The 17,946-nt window shown below is 36.8% G+C and overlaps 4 protein-coding genes across 10 annotated transcripts; all 4 read left to right on the forward strand.

Annotated features, from left to right (window-relative positions):
- The first annotated feature begins 149 nt into the window (after positions 1 to 149).
- On the forward strand, positions 150 to 2,684 carry LOC140786322 (uncharacterized). Its single transcript, XM_073134654.1, has 4 exons — positions 150 to 329; positions 416 to 518; positions 1,434 to 1,808; positions 2,236 to 2,684. Exons 1-4 carry the CDS (start codon positions 226 to 228, stop codon positions 2,362 to 2,364), a joined length of 711 nt encoding a protein of 236 aa, XP_072990755.1. The 5' UTR covers positions 150 to 225; the 3' UTR covers positions 2,365 to 2,684.
- Positions 2,243 to 8,595, forward strand: LOC140786321 (uncharacterized). 5 transcript variants are annotated; one of them, XM_073134653.1, is made up of 8 exons: positions 3,954 to 4,010; positions 4,157 to 4,226; positions 4,311 to 4,418; positions 4,766 to 5,290; positions 5,915 to 6,138; positions 6,493 to 6,639; positions 7,246 to 7,470; positions 7,945 to 8,595. In XM_073134653.1, the coding sequence occupies exons 3-8, from the start codon at positions 4,410 to 4,412 to the stop codon at positions 8,192 to 8,194; spliced, it is 1,380 nt and encodes a 459-aa protein (XP_072990754.1). In that variant the 5' UTR covers positions 3,954 to 4,010; positions 4,157 to 4,226; positions 4,311 to 4,409; the 3' UTR covers positions 8,195 to 8,595. The 5 variants fall into 5 exon arrangements, with proteins under 5 accessions (XP_072990752.1, XP_072990751.1, XP_072990750.1 ...); XM_073134651.1 differs by lacking the exons at positions 3,954 to 4,010; positions 4,157 to 4,226; positions 4,311 to 4,418 and adding an exon at positions 2,243 to 2,360; XM_073134650.1 differs by lacking the exons at positions 3,954 to 4,010; positions 4,157 to 4,226; positions 4,311 to 4,418 and adding an exon at positions 3,438 to 3,772 and having other exon boundaries at positions 8,018 to 8,595.
- A 654-nt stretch (positions 8,596 to 9,249) lies between these two features.
- On the forward strand, positions 9,250 to 14,462 carry LOC140786792 (nucleotide-sugar uncharacterized transporter 2-like). 3 transcript variants are annotated; one of them, XM_073135448.1, is made up of 8 exons: positions 9,250 to 9,482; positions 10,592 to 10,743; positions 10,850 to 11,055; positions 11,189 to 11,282; positions 11,507 to 11,673; positions 11,750 to 11,920; positions 12,729 to 13,024; positions 13,763 to 14,462. In XM_073135448.1, exons 1-7 carry the CDS (start codon positions 9,404 to 9,406, stop codon positions 13,021 to 13,023), a joined length of 1,164 nt encoding a protein of 387 aa, XP_072991549.1. In that variant the 5' UTR covers positions 9,250 to 9,403; the 3' UTR covers position 13,024; positions 13,763 to 14,462. The 3 variants fall into 3 exon arrangements, with proteins under 3 accessions (XP_072991549.1, XP_072991550.1, XP_072991551.1); XM_073135449.1 differs by having other exon boundaries at positions 13,775 to 14,462; XM_073135450.1 differs by lacking the exon at positions 13,763 to 14,462 and having other exon boundaries at positions 12,729 to 13,183.
- A 240-nt stretch (positions 14,463 to 14,702) lies between these two features.
- LOC140787353 (uncharacterized) lies at positions 14,703 to 17,875 on the forward strand. Its single transcript, XM_073136229.1, has 6 exons — positions 14,703 to 14,921; positions 15,021 to 15,061; positions 15,617 to 15,780; positions 16,413 to 16,512; positions 16,604 to 16,773; positions 17,035 to 17,875. The coding sequence occupies exons 1-6, from the start codon at positions 14,863 to 14,865 to the stop codon at positions 17,548 to 17,550; spliced, it is 1,050 nt and encodes a 349-aa protein (XP_072992330.1). The 5' UTR covers positions 14,703 to 14,862; the 3' UTR covers positions 17,551 to 17,875.
- Positions 17,876 to 17,946: the final 71 nt, after the last annotated feature.

A 17,946-nucleotide genomic window follows, 5' to 3' on the forward strand; every position in this document is an offset into this window, starting at 1 on the left:
ATAGAGGGTATTAAATAAGAATTATATATATAAAAAAGTAGAGGTCGAAATATAAAAATCTTTAAAACGGTATGTAAATCGTATAATAGATAAAATGCAGCGTATGTTTTGTAATTTTGGTATTTAATAAGTCGGTTTTGTGTTAAATTTTGCGGCGGTATATTTACTTCGATTCACAATTTCCGTCCTCTCACCACTCTATTGCTGCCAAGTGAGCTGTGAGCCATGAAGCTGGCTTCCAAGGTGATCGTCCTCGTCAGCGACGCCGACGGATTTGGATCCGCCATTGCCGACGCCCTCCGCCCGCTCCCAGATTCGCATATAACGAGGTCGGCTGGAACCCTAGCCGCCCTTTTCCATTACTAGTTCTATTTTTAATTCCGCACGGCTTTAACTACTAATTCGAATCCTGTAGAGAATCCTCCGCGTTCGATCTCGCCTTGGATAAGTACGGCATCAAAGACAGCAAGGCTTCGGGCGATCTGGTCCAGTTTCTTGATCCGCATGGCTCACCTCAGGCAAGTTAACCCTAATTCCTCCTCCATTTAATTTTTTTTGCCTAATTTTATTTTTCTCTAAGATTTAGTCGAATGGATAGATTTGTTAACTCGATTTGATTGGATAAGATGCAATTGCTTTAGTAAAAATGACTGAACTGCAAGTGTATTGGAAGCTGGATGCGTTTTTCTGTTATTAATTTGATTTATGTGACAAAAATTCCAATTGAGCAATTAAGTTACTTTTATGTTGTTGTAATTGACTCATGTTGGTCATGATTCTGATCATTTATAACCTTCTAATTCTGCTAACATTTTTGAGCACTTACAATGTAAGTATTGCCAGATACAAATCAGATGTTGTGCTCATTTCTCACCCTTTTGTTACTTTGGAAAGTGGGAAATATTATCAATTCCTTTTGCAATATTCAAGATGACGGTTTTTTTGTGTGGCAAAGGTAGAGTTTAGGTGAAAAGTCTAATATTGATGATTATTCTTAAAGTTTGTTAGTAAGGTTATGGGATATTGAGGGTTGATAATGATGAAATGAAACTACTAGCAAGTTAGCAGCTGAAGGAAGAAGTATGCAAGCATTTTAAACAAACTATGCAACTTCCATGCACAGATGCATTATTAAGTTCTTGTGACAATCCTGTGTAGTTGTCTTTAGTTTGGGATCCACTTATAAGACTACACTTAGACCATACATAACTGATAGCTTCAAGCTACATGAATCCTTATATAAAATGCAATTTCTATGGTAACAAGAAATTATTATCTTGAATCAGTTATTACTAGTTTCGAATGGCACATTACCTATTTCAGAGTCTGGACATGTATGTATTAACCACTCCTTACAATTCGGACACCAACAAGTGCTCTTTTTGCCTCCTCTTAGGAGCAATAATATCTAACGAATTTTCTTTTAGCTGCAGGTTTCAATTCTGCTTCTCCCAAACTATGAACCCCCTGTTGCTGCATGTGCGATGAATGAAGTTTTAGCATTAATTACTTTGAATGATTTTTCTGATCCGCCAATTCTAATACTTCCATTCGTCGCAAGATCACTAAAAGCCAATCATGCAGTGCTGCATCGATCAGGACAGATAGTTACACTTTATGGTGCTCCAATAGGGGCCACGTCTGACTTTTCTCAGAGCTTGCTTGATGGAATCACTGCGCCTCCTCCATCATTACAAATTAAAAGTGAGCCATTGGCCTGTTTGCTGCAAATGGTGCGCGTGTTAAATATCTCAACAGTTCTTCTTATAGCTTCAAACAGTCAGAATCAAAGATCTATGGAGATTGAGGTATGAGTAAAGTTTCCCCAGACTATATAGAAGTTGAACTGTAGTTTGTATTGCTGACAGGCCGATAGCAGGAGATATCAGAACATCTCCAAATACCAAATAGAGTAACCAAAATGACAGTGACCTCACTAACAGCTACTGTCTTTGAGTTGAGAACATGATAACATTTTTACTCGGTTATTTCTGATTCTTACTCGACAACTAAATATCCATCTCTTTTATATGCATTTTAGATCAAATTGAGCTCAGTAGGCTAAACAATTTTGTAGCTTGATTGCCGAGAGTCCATACATTATTTAATTCACTCTTTGTGGTCTCATTTTGCTGATTTCCCTATGTGCTGCTATAGTGGGTTATAGCATTGATGCTCTGCAAAAAAAAAAAATTTCACCCCCTTGAGTAGGCACTATATTGTTTTCATTTGCAGGCACTAGAGGAAATGGGACAATTATTGGCCAGCCACATTAATTTGGGCTTCTCCAAAGAAAGCATTAAAGAGAAACAAACAGACAACACACGAAGTGTTCAAGAGCCATGGCGCGAACTGTACGGGTGAGATTTATACAGTGAGATATCAGCCAATTTTAAGGATTTCTGGCTGTGACATTGATTACGTTCGTTCTATATAATGACAAAAGATCTCAAATGATTTGATGTTAAAGCTTAACTACTTATAGTTATCGATAGTTGATCGCTGTACCAGTGCCATTTCGTGAAAATTGCGTCTTATGTTCTGTTACGAGGGGAAAATATTATAATGCTGATGTTGGTATACTGTACCTGAGAGCAGCATATTCTAGGCTGCTTGGAACTTTCTGAACTTCCTGAATTTTTATTCACAACAGGCATTTTATGTTTGCCTACTGTTACACAGAAGATGGTATCGTTTGTTTCTCTATGAAAGTACAAGAAAGGTTAACAGGCAGTTTATGTTTCTCCAAGTAAAAGAGTTTCTGGCTACGATCATAATACGATGGCTTTCTTTTTGTCTTCTCTTCTTAACAATTTGGTGTCGTATTGTGATGGTACCACTGGACTGGTTGTACTGGTAAGGAAATTCAAGTGGGTCTTTTTTTTTTAAAAAGAAAGAAAGAAAATTTCTAGATTTACTGAAGAAAATGGCCTTTAGATGGTGAACTCAACAGAGTTCTCTCTAATATATTCCTGTTAACTTAATATTTAGTAGGAAAGTAATGCTTTGGGTCATTTTATATTGTCCTTATAAATGTGATGTTTCCTGTGGCAAATGTTTGATTTAAAAAAAAGAAGAGAGTTATAATAGATTTTAAAAAATAATAAATCTATTAAATATTGATTGACTATTTAGTTCAAATAAATCTAACTTCTAAACTTTTTTATCCTATCTTTCTCTACGTTGACTTCTAGGTCTCATTTAAAAGTAGATTAGAGTTATCGTTAGATCTCCAATTAATATTATCTAAAGTTAGATAAATAATTTTAATTTATTATCTAATAAAATCTAAAATTCTTTTCGACTATAGAAATTTTGGGCTATTTGTTAATGAGGTCTAATTGGTTATAGTTATTTAAAAGTCTCACTGTCCGAAAAATTATTTATATACTTTTATAGTATAAAAGGATAAATGATATTAAGTGGAGCAAAAAGGTAATTAAGCCTAGAAAATATCATGCATGACATAGTTAAGTAGAAGCAGGACCCAGAACCCCCAAATAGTCCGGACATGGACGAAGCGGAGGAGATCCTCATCAATTCCCTGCGCAGCTCCGGCGTCTCTCTACCCACCTCCATCTCTTCCCTCCGAGACCTCTCTCCCGATTCCCTCTTCTCCATCTGTGCCCAATTCCTCAACCTCATCGATCCCTCTTCCTCCTTCCCGCCGCCCTCACTCCCGGAGACCACAGCCGAGCGCTTCGAGATCTGTGAGCGCATCGCCTCCGCCGTTTGGTCCCTCGGCTACGGTGCCGACCTCAGCTTTCGCCAGGTGACTTTTCCTTTTCCCCCTCTCTTCTCGATTCGAAAGTTGTCTCCCTTCTGTCGGCAGACCCCATTGTATTCCGATCAAATCGCAGTACTCATGCCGTAGTATCTTCGTATCAAGGATGATCATGACGTTCCCTTTTTGTCGGCAGACCGTTGGATTCCAATGGCGCTTCGAGATTCATGACGTCAAAAATATTTAGATATCGTGAAATACTGCGCTTTTTTGTGGTTCAATTATGGTAAAATTATCCATTGGAAATGGACTTTTTCTCTCAGAAACTGCTTGATTGTTTCATAGATGATGAATTATCCCCCTTTCTTCTCTTCGCTAAAATACGCTGCTTCTCATTTTGGTTGCCAAATTGCTGGATTGGGCTCTAATCAGGATACCCATTTTCGTGGAGTTTTGCACTGAAGTCGACAATACTTCCTGTGTTCTTATTGTTTAGATGATGGTAAAATTATCTGTCTGTAAATGTATCTTTTCTTTCCTGCAAAATGCATGGCTATTTCATAGTCAATTTCATGCGCCAATGCAGGAAGGATTGCAATATGATTATAAGGAAAGGGAACTGATATTAACAGAGCTGAAAAAAAAAACACTATTGACAGCGCAAATGCAAGTCATTTCGAGTTGAATGGCACTTGTATGCTTGCTTTATCTTTATGCATGTTATGCTACATATTATGTGCATTTGAATATCGTGGAACTTGTTATGAGACACAGACACCAATTTATTCATTACCATGCAGAGATGATAATTTACCGACTGAAATTGTTTGTCTTTGATGGACATCATATTGAAGGTTTTGAGCTATCCTCTTTAGTCTACTCCATCTTTTGAGCATATTGGTTCTTGTGCCCTCCCACAATTTGATTGTAGATGGAGAAGAGTGTATTTATTTGGTCTATTTTTCTATTATTTTCTTTACTCCTTTTCATTATTGTCCAGCCAATATCTGAGAAGCAGCGTTTGTATGTTGATTCTGGCAGTTCCTCTACCCGTCTAATGAAGACTCATATAAGTTGGTGAGATTCTTGGTGGAAAAGCTAGCTGAATCATCTGAAGTTAGAAGTGCCACAGATAGTAAAGCAACAGGCTATACGATTAATGAGAATAAAGTTACCAGTGTTAGGTATCATCAAACTGCACAAGAATCAAAAGATAAGGTGACTGGTGGAGATAAACAGAAAGATGCAAATACAAGTTCTTTTGTGGTATCAAAGAGAGGATCTTCTGAGCCAGCTGAGACTACTGTTGAAAGTGTCGCCAATGATAAGCTGATAGATGATGGTGCTTGCCCATGGCAATCTGGTGATTCAGCTGAGGATGCACCTCTAAGGTCTGGGTACACAGAATTCGGTGAGATACAGGGTCAATGCAGCAAGGAAGTTGTTAAAGATGTCTCAGAAGAACCTGTGGAGTACTGTGATGGAGAAAATATTGCAACTAAAGGCAGTAATGATGTTGCTGGACTTGAGGAACAATTGGCTTCTCTGCAATTATACCTATCAACGGTAAAACATTCTAAAGAAGTGACATCCATGCTATTAGATAGTTTAGACAGTTTATGGACAAAGTTGCTTTTTCTATGCAATAGCTTCATTTATGTGATTTATTTCAGCTATGATATTTTCAATGTCGAAAGATAACTATTAAATGTAAAACATTCTAAAGAAGTGACATCCATGCTATTAAATAGTTTAGACAGTTTATGGACAAAGTTGCTTTTTCTATGCAATAGCTTCATTTATGTGATTTATTGCAGCTATGATATTTGCAATGTCAAAAGATAACTATCACTTTTAGGCTCTGCCTACCATCTGTCAAAGGTGATTTTATCAGAGATTACTGTGATTTGCAAGAGCTAGAAAATGATTATTCATAACTGAGCCCGCTTCTTATTTCTTCTTTTCTGTTTTCTACTCATGTGGAGTTTTCTTTTATACAAGTGTCCATTGTTAAGTTTCGTCTGCATCATATTATTGTCAAATACTTTTTTGTTTACTTGAAAGGTTTAGGATGTGTGTGCATTCCTTGAAGAATCTCAGTGGCATCTTTGCATTCATGGGATGTTTACCTAATGAATATAAATATCTACGTTGCTGATTGTTTCCTTATAATTTTTTTCCTTTTAACAGTTAATGTCTGAAGCTGATACCTTGAAATCTCAAGAAAAATGTTTGGTGGAATCAAAGAACGAGAAATCCTTGGAGGCTCAAAATTTAGAAGGTGAGTATAATATTCTGAATGCTGCTGTAGATATGGCATTTGATGATCAACACTCTCTTGATTTTCATATCAGAGAGCTCAATGAGAAAGTTGAAGACAGAAAACAAACTCTTATGGAGTTGAAATCGCAGAGGTAGGACATTAAGGAATTTATTTTTATCTATTTTCCTCATTCTTTTCACTATGGTTATTAAAGACAACTGAATGTAGGGAGTTGTTTCACCTACATAAAGATATATTAATAAAATTTCACTCTAGCCACTAGCATGCTACTTTGCAAATTCTCTTCTCGACCTCTCATTTCTAATTGCTGTAGGGATTACATACTGTTTTATGAAGATCTGCTGCAAAATTCTGCAAATGATTCTTTAGTTATAGTATTCTTTGCTGGACTTACTGGATGCCGGCATTTTTCAGAAGTATTATATTTGTATTTTCACTATTTTGTGTTATTATGAGATTAAGTTCAAGATATTATCTATTGAAGGAATGCTCTTAAGCAATCAATGGAAGAGAGGAAAATGAGTATTGAGCAATCACCAGATGCTCAAGGACCTGACTTTCAGGAAGGATCCGTTAACTTGAAAAAAATTGAGCAAGAAATAGAGGCCACTTTATCTGAGTTTCGCAAAAGGTAACATCTCTTAATTTGGATACTATACATAGATTATTTAAATTCATTATATTGCTTCCTTTTTCCCAAGCTGGGCCATTTTTATAGTACTCTTCTGAGCGGAACATGAAAATGATTTTCCATACGACCAGTATAGACACCCATTATATGATGATCCAAGTTCCAGAGCAAATCTTGATACAGTCATAATCTGCATTGCCATTATGCACCGTCTTGACAACCAATTGAAACTGTATTCCCTTCGTATAATTTTGACATGCAAAATAAAGAAAGCCTGGATAGAGTGATCCATCAAAAGAGGACTATCGTGGTGTTCATACCTTACCTTGCAATCAGTTGAATCCATTAGTGACAGACTGACAGTTGAAGGATCTTTCTTGAGTCTCAATCAGTGACAGAAGATTATTGTGGTGTTCATACCTCTGAACTGTCACCCTAAGACCTTTGAAAAGTTGAAAATAATACCATTATTGAGAATAGTTTGATGGGAGATTGATTTTATCTTTTATGTTTTAATATAGCTTATGCTTTTATTTGATCATTTTAAATGTCTTTTTTCCAATAACTAGTGATTCTTCATTGTTGTTGTTTCTCGTTGATTGGTAGAGAGGTTGAATATTCTGAACTCTTGGTGGAGCTTGAAAAATTGCCTAAAATCTCTCCTAGAAAATCTTATGTTCAGCGTATAACTGAGATTACGAAGAATATCTGGAAACAAGATGCGGACATTGAGAGGATAGTCCGAGACACTAGAGAGCTTCAGATTGAGAGTAACTCCATAAGGGAACGGCTTCACAGGACTTATGCTGTTGTTGAAGAAACTGTCTTCAGGTATGAAGTAATAGGAATTATATGATTTTTTTTGTGATGCTATTACTTTTACTACAATATGAATCCATTTTGTCATTTGACGTTGAGTAAATTAAGGCAATAAGGAGCTTACTGCAACCTTTGGGTGCCTTATTATTTTGTCTCCAGATATATAGTTATTGTTAATATGCTGATTTGCCTTACTTGAAAGTTATACTCATGATAAAAGACTTCTTTCTATATGAGTTGCATGGTGGTATATCCAAGCTAACATCCCACGCTAGTTGCAGCTGTTACCAATGAACTCTTTACTGCTTCACAAGGCTGAATTCGTTTAACTTCATATTATAACTACCAAAATTCCTTGGTAAAATTGTTAATATTTGTGATGCTAGTGATAGGACGGTGTGTGTGTACCTGTGTGCACGAATCTATAACTTTGATGCTCATATATACCGGAAAAATAATTCCAGTATATTATTGCTTTATATGCAGGGATGCCAAAACTGACCCAGTGAGGCGGCAGATATATAGGCTTCTAACCAGTATTCATGATGGCTTTGAACAGATCTCAGAAAACATTCTGGCCACAGACAGAGCTCGAAGGGAAGCAGCTGAGTTTGAGACTAAACTAGCGGCCATTTCTTCTCGTAGCTTTGACATTGAGAAACTCCAAACAGACCTTGATTCTATTAGGAGAGAAAATGAAGCCTTGGAGCAGCATCTTAATGTGACAGAATCCTAAGCCCTCCCTGTGCAATTGTTTATTTTATTTTTCAAAGTCATGCTTTGGGAAAAAGATGTGGAAACTCCATTGGTCTCTTTTCACTTCCACTCTGCTATGCTTTATTAACAGGAAAGCTACTTATGGTTTTTTACAACTATACCCGATACAGCACCATTCATTGCAGACAGTGAGATCATCGACGCTGGACCTGGCGTGCGCTATTCTTGTTCAGAGTCTCAAACAGTATCGTATGGATTATCTTGAGTGATTAAAATCTTGCGTTAATTTTTTTTCCCACAAAACTAATGTATCGGATGGTGATTAGTTTCTTCTCGGCGTGTAAGCTGATGTATGTTGGAGTCCGGATAGTGTTATTCCAGCGTTATTCTCTATAAATTATGATTCTTGGTTGCATAAAAGTCCTGCCAGTGGACTCGTTGTTATCTAGCTTTGTTTGCATAGGTTGGATAATTGCATTCTTTTTATGCAATATGCGACGCTTCTTTCGTTTTCTTTCTTATCTTTCGATTTGCCTTTGTGTGCAAGTTTTGAATAAAATAGACAGGCAACAAAGCTGAAAGCAATTAAACTTGATTCTTTTAATACCCTCATTGGTTATTTATTCACTAGTGCTCTATCATGGTTACGATATAAGCACTAGAATGGTTGGATAATATTCATATTTTAACTACACTTATGCTGATGGCTGCTTGACTAATTATCTCTATCTCGAAGTCACCAAATACAAATCTCTCATATCTAAATGTGAAAAAATAGTCATGCCTTGAAAATTTCCAATCAAGAGGGGTTAAATTCATAATGTTTGTGAAAGATATAAAGTAGTAATGCTGAGCCTTTTTAAAATGTACAAAAATAATTATTTAATTACTAAAAATCAGCAATATTTAGGAAAAGAAATAAAGTTAGTGGTTTTTTTTTAGTTTAGAAATCAAAATATTTCCAAACATGGAATTGATCATCAATTGTTCATGAATTTATTTTCATGAAGTAACAATTATGCAGAAAAGCCCTTCGAAGTTGATTAATTAGTATCTTTCATTTCTTTATTAGTTGGTGCTTGAATTTTTATATTTCCTGTCCTCGTCTGATCGTCTCCCCCTCCCCCCCACCCAAAATGGCTTAAATCCTAGCCGGAGGTTTAGACGAAGAGTGCTCTTTCCCATTAATGGCCTAAGAAGACCTGACGCAATGACGGTATAAGGTATAATGGGAGTGGTTGAATCTATGTTGGGGAAGATTGGGAGAAAGTTCATCAACCGCAAGGACACCGATGCAGGAGAAACTGGTCGAATTCAATCTCTCTTTTACTCTCTCTAATTTATTTCTTCAGTAATTTTGAGATATGGGTATTCCCTGCTTTGATTAACAAACGTAGAAAAATGTTTCTTTTGCTACATATTTTGTGGATAACTTTTGATCGAAGCAATTGGGTTCGTAGGCTTTGTGCTTGTTACTAAATATCAGCCTTGTATATGGTTTCTTTTTCATCAAATTTTCGTTGGTTCACTTTGTTCTCTATGTTTGTTTTATTAATCTGTAGAAAGAAAGTCTTAGATTGGATTTTGGTTAGAGGAGGTTAGGCAGTTCTTCCCGCTTTATTCAAAATATTTATCGGGCTTGACTATTAGATTAATAGATTTATTTAAAAGGGTATCTGCTTCTTATGTTGGTTGCTCTGGTGCCATTATTGAAGAACAGGATGAGTATACTTTAGATTATTGCTTCTGCTTCATGTAAAACCTTACCCGAATTATTTTCTTGTACATGATGGCAACAAATGAATATTTTTTCCGATATTCTAGTCTTCTCTGCCTTTCATTTTCTTTTCTATGCAGTGCTCATTAACTCTAGAATTATTTCTTGGTCCTTGCTGCCATCATTTTCTGATAATTAGTTTATTACAGAAATGTCTTCTTCTAAAAGATGACACGTAAAGATAGGTTGATGCAGTCCATGATTTTGCCTCTTTCTCATCTTATATTGTTTTGAACTCCTTTAATCCGTGTACATTCTTTGTTAGATTTGTGTATACCACCCAACTGCCCAAGTATTGATTTAGACTTAAAAAGCTTATAACTTCTGAAAGCTTTATATTTTAATCCTCTGGAAGCCCACTTTAGTCTCTTTCACTTTGTGCTTAGCATACAAACTAGATACTACATATGTCACTAGGTCATTCACGTACGTACAACAATATTGATAAGCTCCCATCATACAAATTAAGGATCTCATGACCATTTACACCCTTTCACATTCAGTAGGTTCTTCTATAGATTCAGCTTTTAAGCAACTAAATTGTCATTCATGGGATGGTAGAAGAAGGAAGTAACGTTTACAGTGTAATAACCAAAATGGTTGCATCTTCTGTTCCTCTCTTACTCTCATTGCTTCCAGGTCAAACTCCGGAAGAACTCCGGAGGTCTTTGGACAGAGACTTGCATACTTCAGAAGACGCAAAACGACAGCAGCAAAGATTTTGTGGTCCAGTTGTGGCAATGACTTTCAATTTCACAGTTGCTGTTGGTATAATCATGGCAAACAAAGTGGTTGGATCTTCTTGTTCAATTGAACATGCAAATGGCACTTTGTTTGATGTCCTCAAATTTTTCTATGCTTTATTGACTTTAAGAATTCCGTGAAATTATGTTATAGGTTATGGGAAAAGTGGGATTTACTTTCCCAGTTGCTCTCTCATTAATCCATTATGCGACTTCCTATTTTCTAATGGCCATCTTCAAGGTGTTTTCATTCCTACCTGCCTCTCCTTCACGATCCATTCCAGTTTCCTCTTTATTTGTCTTGGGTGCTGTCATAGCTCTAACTACAGCACTTGCTAATGTCAGCTTGAAATATAACAGGTGATAGAATCTATTTATTGGTGACATAATTGCACCGATCCCTTATTTTCTTTGTTCCAGTCTGCATGTTGCCTTGTTCTCTGTCATCAAGAGTTTCTAACTCTTTCTTGGCTTTATATAATCTTGTCTGCAGTGTTGGATTCTATCAGATGGCTAAGATAGCCGTAACGCCAGTTGTTATCTTGGCTGAGGTCATGTTTTTCAAGAAGAAGATTTCATTGCAAAAGGTCGGCTATATTTTCAGACCTACTTTGATCCCTTCATATTTTATGCCCAAGTTCAATAGAGAAAAATCATCCTGGAATTACTTATCTGACATTAGGATTGCTGGATAAGAGACTCCTGCTGCTTCCTTACTTTGGAAAATTTAGTGCTGTGCCAGTAGTTCCACCTCAAAACTTATTAATAAATAAAACTTAAGATGTCTTTCTATTGGAAATTTGCAATGCAGGTTATTTCTCTGGCTGTAGTATCAGTTGGCGTGGCCATTGCAACTGTCACTGATCTGGAGATTAACTTTTTTGGCGCTTGTGTAGCATTAGTATGGGTTGTGCCTAATGCTGTAAATAAAATTCTATGGTCAAACATGCAGCAGAGTGGCAATTGGACAGCTCTAGCGTAAGCTTTGCAACTATATATTTTAAACTAGTTAAAGTTGTTATACACCTTCTAATTATCTGATTGTCTGGATCAGGTTGATGTGGGAAACTACTCCGGTTACCATGTTGTTTTTCATTACTTTGATGCCCTTGTTAGATCCGCCAGGCATTTTATCTTTCAGTTGGAGTTTCAACAACACAATTGCTATAATCATATCAGCTCTTTTTGGATTTCTCATTCAGTGGTCGGGGGCTTTGGCACTTGGGTGAGATAGTAATTAGGTTTAGTCGATCTTCTTTACCCTCTCAAGAACATTCTTTTATAGTTTTATTTAAGAATCTAAGCACAGATCATTTTGTTTTCTACAGCTAGTTCATGAATGATGAAACTTCCACTAAACAATGCACTTAATTTGTATGAGTGCATGCAATTTGTAAAATCTCTGGGGATTGGTGGAAATCAATGAGTAGCAACACATACACTTTTTCACGAGAAAATGAAACATGCATGCTGAAATGTCAGAAAATTTCAGATAGGGGGATCTCCAGCATTTGTCTTGGAATAGGATACATGGTAGAAATGTTCTTGTCCTTATGTCCTCATTAATAATTGAATTGCCCATCTGGGATATAATACAGGAACAACTGCAAAACCTTATGTTCCTACTAATCATGGATGGGTATACACATCTTTTTTTTCATATATATATATATATATATATATATATATATATATATATTTACATTTCATCTTGGGAGAACGGATAAATTCTAATTCACAGAATAAAACAAGTTATGGAAATTGAAGCTTATAGCAGTGAGTCATTTTAATTGTTAAGCGTGTTTATGACTGACAAATTAGTCATGAAGTTCATTACATTCCTCTCATCTTTGTTTGGTTTGAATGCTCTCTGTTGCTACATTATTGCAACTGAAATTTGCTTACTGATCAAGATAAAAGATCAGAAAAGAGATATGTCCATGGAGCGATCAATAATGTTGCAATCTTCTGACATTCTTTCATAGTTCATGCAGTCTAAACTCACTTTTTCATTGCTTTCATACTCTATACAGTGCAACATCGGCCATCTCCAATGTTGTTCTTGGCCAGTTCAAAACATGTGCCATTATGCTTGGTGGTTATATATTTTTTGGTTCTGATCCTGGAGTTGTTAGTCTTTTTGGAGCTGCTGTTGCTCTTTGTGGCATGTCAGCCTACTCTTATATCTGTGTGCAAGGGCGGAATGAATCAGCTACAGCTAGTAAGCAGCATCAGAGTTCCTTTCCTCCTGATCCAAAAGATATTACAGACAGTAAGAAGCATGACATGGAGAGCATAGAGATTCTTTTTCATCAAAGAAATGCTTAACGTGAGTTTAGTGTGTATTTAACCATATTAACTTTCTTCTGTTATTTTTTTTTCTTTTTCTTTTATTTATCTTGGCTGTTTTGACTTTTTTTATATATAAATGTCATAGCAATTCATAGGAATTGTCTCCCGACAATTTTGATGGCTTGCAATTAAGTTATTGGGTTCCTTGCTGTTTTATTCCTGTGGATATAATTTCAAAGATCATTATGAGCTTATCTTCATCAAATAATACACTATCAAAAACCTAAGCAAGTCAATGGCCAACCTTCATTATGTGCAATTCTGGGTTGGCTTTAATGATCTAATGGATAGAAGCCAATAAAAATTCGCACTTCGCAAGTTATTTGAATTGAATTATGCCTGTGATCTCAATGTCAAGACTAGAAAATCACATCGATTAGTTTGGATTCCATGTACTATCGAGTAGTTACATTGGATCTACGGACTATATCTGATATAAGAATTTAAATGAAAAATTGGTTAATATACTTTGAATGGATCCTTGGTGTCTTGTAAATTTGTACAAGTTGAACACACATTAAGTAGCATTGTGGATGCTCAGCTCCATCAATAGCTTCATACTTGCACTATTGAATTGAGCCCCATTTTTGATATACTAACCATTCATAAAATTAGGTGCAGAATATATCATTGGGCTGCAGAAAAATCTCATCTGTATTTCGTTCTGAAGTTCTTTGTATAGCTGAAAATTTTAACTTGTTGATCAATTGGCTAGATCTGTGAACAGGACCATGAATCAAGCATGAAGATCAAAATTATGGATGTCTACCTACTATGATTGCATTGCAGATGGTAGATAGAGTAGTGGTGCCATGAGAGTTGACGCCTCATCAATAGTCATGAGCGAAGGTTTTCCTTCATCATCTCATCAGATGAGCTGCTCTCGCTCTCTCCATTGGATGCAGCAACCTTGGAACGGCCTGATTCGCCTCTGAAGCTTCAGGAAAGTACATCAGGGCATGATGTAGAACTTCTCTCCAGGGGTCTAAGATCTCCTCAGGACAGACAACAGCCTCCCATGGCCACGCGAGAACCTGGAATTTCGCCATGATTGCAGCTGCAGGGACTGCCATGTAGCAGCACTCCACAAATCCTGCCAGCATGAATAATTTTTAGCGGCGTGTGGAAGGCTGCCTTGGGGTAAGTAAGCTGCAGACAATGCTGGCTTCCGAAGGGCAAAGATCTTGATAAACATTGTAGCTGATAGTTATGACAGTTGTTGTAGCAGTTGGTAAACATTGCAACTGTAAGATGTTTTTAAATGTTCAGAAGCTGGCGGGCAATGCAATAGATTTGTGGAGTGCATCTAACTATTTGAATTTCTTTATTATGAATAGAGATAGTAAGTTTTTTTGTAAGTATTGTGACACTAAGGCGAGATGAAGGATTTGGATAAATTAACACTTTCATGTGAATGTTAACTTTTAGCTTAAAATTTTCATATTGAACTACTAACCAACTTAATAAAAGAGTATCTAAATAGGAATATTCTGTTTAGAGAGTAAGTTTAACTTTTAAAATACCTAAAATATATATAGAAAATTTTTTTCTGAACTTCTCTTCTCGGGTCGAAGTCGGATTCGGGTTTCCGGGTCCAACTCATCCATTACCCGATATATAGGTGGACGGTCCCTTGCGCGTTTGGATCTAATAAGGGCCTATATAAAGGGGAGGAAAAAGGAGGAGAAACTGACGACTTTAACATTTCGTCTGCCTCCGGACATCTTCTTCCTTCTTCTTCTTCGCCCCTTAGGAAACCCTAACCCTAACCCTCACCCTCACCCTCACCCTCACCCTCGGTTCGCGAGATCGACCATGGGATCGAAGTCAAAGGACGACGCAAGATCGAGGGAGCAGGATGGCGCGAGCCCCGGGTGAGAGCCGGGATTCTATGGATCGCCTTTTTCTTCTTGACATCGTGATCTTCTTAGTTTTGTTCTTGTCTTACGATTCTTTCCCTTTATCCTCCGCAGGAAGATATTTATTGGAGGGCTTCCCAGGGACACAAGCATGAGTTCGTCTCCTTGCCCCTTGATTTCCCTAATTTGTTCTTTTTGTTATCTTTGTTTGGTTCCATGTCCGTTCTTGAAATCTTATGTTGTTTTGTTGGAAAAGTTTTTTTTTTCTTCATGTATCTTAGGATACGGTAAGGTTTGTAGTGGCACTTTTTTCGTTATATCATCCTTTATCTGCTATATAGTTTATCCACTTCAAATTAGGGATTTTGGTTTTTGCATTATGATTCTGGTCTGAAATTTTACGTCTTAGTATTACGCAATCGCTGTTTGATTGCAAAAAGATTAATTATGAGTAGGGCTTAGCTAGTCTGGCCGTTCTATAATTACTGGAACCGATGTGTTTTCTATGATTGTACCAATTCCATAATTCGGGTTTCTTTTACTTTCTTTCATACCCATCGCGATCATTTTCTTTTCAGTACTTTTTAAAAATCTTCTATCTAGTGTAAAAGATTTATAGATTACTGTCAATTAATTTCAGTGTTATATTCTGCAAATTTTTGCAAGCATTTCCACTTTACTTGACTGTTTTTTATTTTATTTCATGTCAGATACATTTCTAAAGCATTTTGAGAAGTATGGACAGATAATAGATTCTGTGATAATGAAGGACAAATATACATCTCAACCAAGGGGCTTTGGTTTTATCACATATTCTGATCCTTCTGTTGTTGATAAAGTTATAGAGGACACCCACATCATCAATGGGAAACAAGTAAGTGCAAGCAGAAAATCAGAATATTGTGGTATGAATGTTAAATTATTTCTTGTCGTTTGCCTAATTTAGGGACCTACCTTTGGCATTAAACTCATCTTGTTCTAAGTTACATGTGTAGGTTTATTGCAAATTCCTTATTTGCTGAATCTTTGTTTTTACACAATTTTCTGTTATATCCACTGTTCCTAGTTAAATATGATTGTATAGTTCCCTATTTTTGAGGGGCATACATTTGGCATTAAAGACAACTTGTCTCTTAAGTTCAATATGGATGTCTATAGTTCCCTATTTTTGAGGGACATACCTTTGGCATTAAACGTAACTTGTCTCTTAAGTTCAATATGGATATCTATAGTTCCCTATTTTTGAGGGACATACCTTTGGCATTAAACATAACTTGTCTCTTAAGTTCAATATGGATGTTTATTACATAGGTTATTAGTTGAATATTGTCATCCTTTTTAGTTTACTTATATGACACAGAAGGAAATCAAGTGACTCACCATGTTGTATGATAGATTTAACTTGCTAGTTATTTCATTTATATTTGTTGAGTAATACTGTAACAAATTAGTAGTTTGTAGATTTAAATATCCTGTAATATATAAATTGATGACTTGTGATTCCAGGTTGAAATAAAGAGAACCATTCCAAAAGGCTCAATGCAATCTAAGGACTTTAAAACAAAAAAGATATTTGTTGGAGGGATTCCATCAACAGTTACAGATGGTAATTCTCTTCTCACTCTTCATTACTCTGAGTATACATTCTTTGGTCTGATCATTGTGGCTTGCTTCTTTCCCCCTTTTTCTCTGACTAGATGAGTTCAAAAATTTCTTCTCAAAGCATGGGGAAGTGGTAGACCACCAGATTATACGTGATCATGAGACCAATAGATCTCGAGGCTTTGGCTTTATTGTATTTGATTCCGAACAAGTTGTAGATGATTTGTTAGCAAATGGAAATATGATTGATCTTGCTGGTTCTCAGGTGAGTCTTGTGCTGTTCTTTAGACATATGACACTGAAGCTAATGTGGGCCTGTCACTTTCATGCACAGCATTTCCTTGGTTTTTATTGAGCAGGAAGAACACCAATCTGTTGGTGTTCTTCTTATGTAGGATCAAATGTTATTTTTTGTAGGCCTGTTGTTATGTCCTGGTCTTTATAGTCTAAAGATATTCCTAAGCAAAGGCTAATTGGACAGTATATGCGTAACAGGAATTAGGTTAATGTTGTTGCTTTGTTGTAGGTGGAGATCAAGAAAGCTGAACCAAAGAAAGCCTCGAACCCACCACCACCTGCATTTGGTAGGGAACCTAGGGCTCGTTCTTTCGGTGATGAGTTTGGTGGATATGGCAGCTCTTATAGCAGTTATGGGAGTGCTGGATTTGGCCCTGCTTCTTATAGGAATTCTGGAGGTCTTGGTGGTAGGCTTGGTGGTTATGGTGGTTATGGTGATGGAGCTGGTGAATTTGGTGGTGGTTATGGTGGTTTTGGTGGAGGATTAGGAGGCTACCGAGGAGAACCTTCCCTTGGGTATTCTAGTCGCTTTGGGTCCTATGGTGGAGGGTTTGTTGGGGGATATGGTGGAGGCGGCTTAGGTGGCTATGGACGTGGTGAGGAGGGCTTTGGTGGTTATGGTGGTTCTAGCTATGGTGGCGGGTATGATTCTACCTCTGGTGCCGGGTATGGCTCTGGGGGACTGTACGGTAGTAGGGGAGGTTATGCTGGTGGTGCAGGACGATATCACCCATATGCAAGATAGGGAAGAGGCTATTTCGCTTCAGTGAACTTCTTTAGATGTACTCTATATGTGTGCTAGTTCATGCAGTGCAAGGTTCTGGCAGGTTCAATAGATGCTCTAGTGCGCTAGAAGAATTCTTTCAGAAAGGAAAGGTTGAGCTCAGGCTTGCTAGTTTGCATATTAGACTTCTATTCGTGCTATACTTTGTAGTAACCCAAATTAGATGCTCTATGATTTCTCCTTGTTCGGTTATATGTCGACTTTAGACTTTGATTTTAGTTTGGTCTGTAGAATGCTGTTATGGCTTTTAAGTTTATTCTATTATGGAGTTAGATTCATTGTGAAATATTTTTGGGATGATGCTTACTCTCCTTTAATTTATGATGATGAAAGAAGATTTAGGGTTAACTGTGATCG

This window comes from Typha latifolia, chromosome 4 (assembly GCF_019914945.1).
Source record: "Typha latifolia isolate L0001 chromosome 4, TyphaL0001v2, whole genome shotgun sequence".
In the NCBI taxonomy this organism is placed as follows: Eukaryota; Viridiplantae; Streptophyta; class Magnoliopsida; order Poales; family Typhaceae; genus Typha; species Typha latifolia.

Coding starts and splice junctions, on each gene's coding strand:
- LOC140786322 (XM_073134654.1), top strand. CDS start 226: ATGAAGCTGGCTTCCAAGGTGATCGTCCTCGTCAGCGACGCCGACGGA. Junction 330..415: donor CCAGATTCGCATATAACGAG/GTCGGCTGGAAC, acceptor CGAATCCTGTAG/AGAATCCTCCGCGTTCGATC. Junction 1,809..2,235: donor AAAGATCTATGGAGATTGAG/GTATGAGTAAAG, acceptor TTTCATTTGCAG/GCACTAGAGGAAATGGGACA.
- LOC140787353 (XM_073136229.1), top strand. CDS start 14,863: ATGGGATCGAAGTCAAAGGACGACGCAAGATCGAGGGAGCAGGATGGC. Junction 15,062..15,616: donor TCCCAGGGACACAAGCATGA/GTTCGTCTCCTT, acceptor ATTTCATGTCAG/ATACATTTCTAAAGCATTTT. Junction 15,781..16,412: donor ACATCATCAATGGGAAACAA/GTAAGTGCAAGC, acceptor TTGTGATTCCAG/GTTGAAATAAAGAGAACCAT.
- LOC140786321 (XM_073134649.1), top strand. CDS start 3,512: ATGGACGAAGCGGAGGAGATCCTCATCAATTCCCTGCGCAGCTCCGGC. Junction 6,139..6,492: donor ATGGAGTTGAAATCGCAGAG/GTAGGACATTAA, acceptor TATCTATTGAAG/GAATGCTCTTAAGCAATCAA. Junction 6,640..7,245: donor TTATCTGAGTTTCGCAAAAG/GTAACATCTCTT, acceptor GTTGATTGGTAG/AGAGGTTGAATATTCTGAAC.
- LOC140786792 (XM_073135448.1), top strand. CDS start 9,404: ATGGGAGTGGTTGAATCTATGTTGGGGAAGATTGGGAGAAAGTTCATC. Junction 11,056..11,188: donor GTCAGCTTGAAATATAACAG/GTGATAGAATCT, acceptor TCTTGTCTGCAG/TGTTGGATTCTATCAGATGG. Junction 11,674..11,749: donor GGCAATTGGACAGCTCTAGC/GTAAGCTTTGCA, acceptor TGTCTGGATCAG/GTTGATGTGGGAAACTACTC.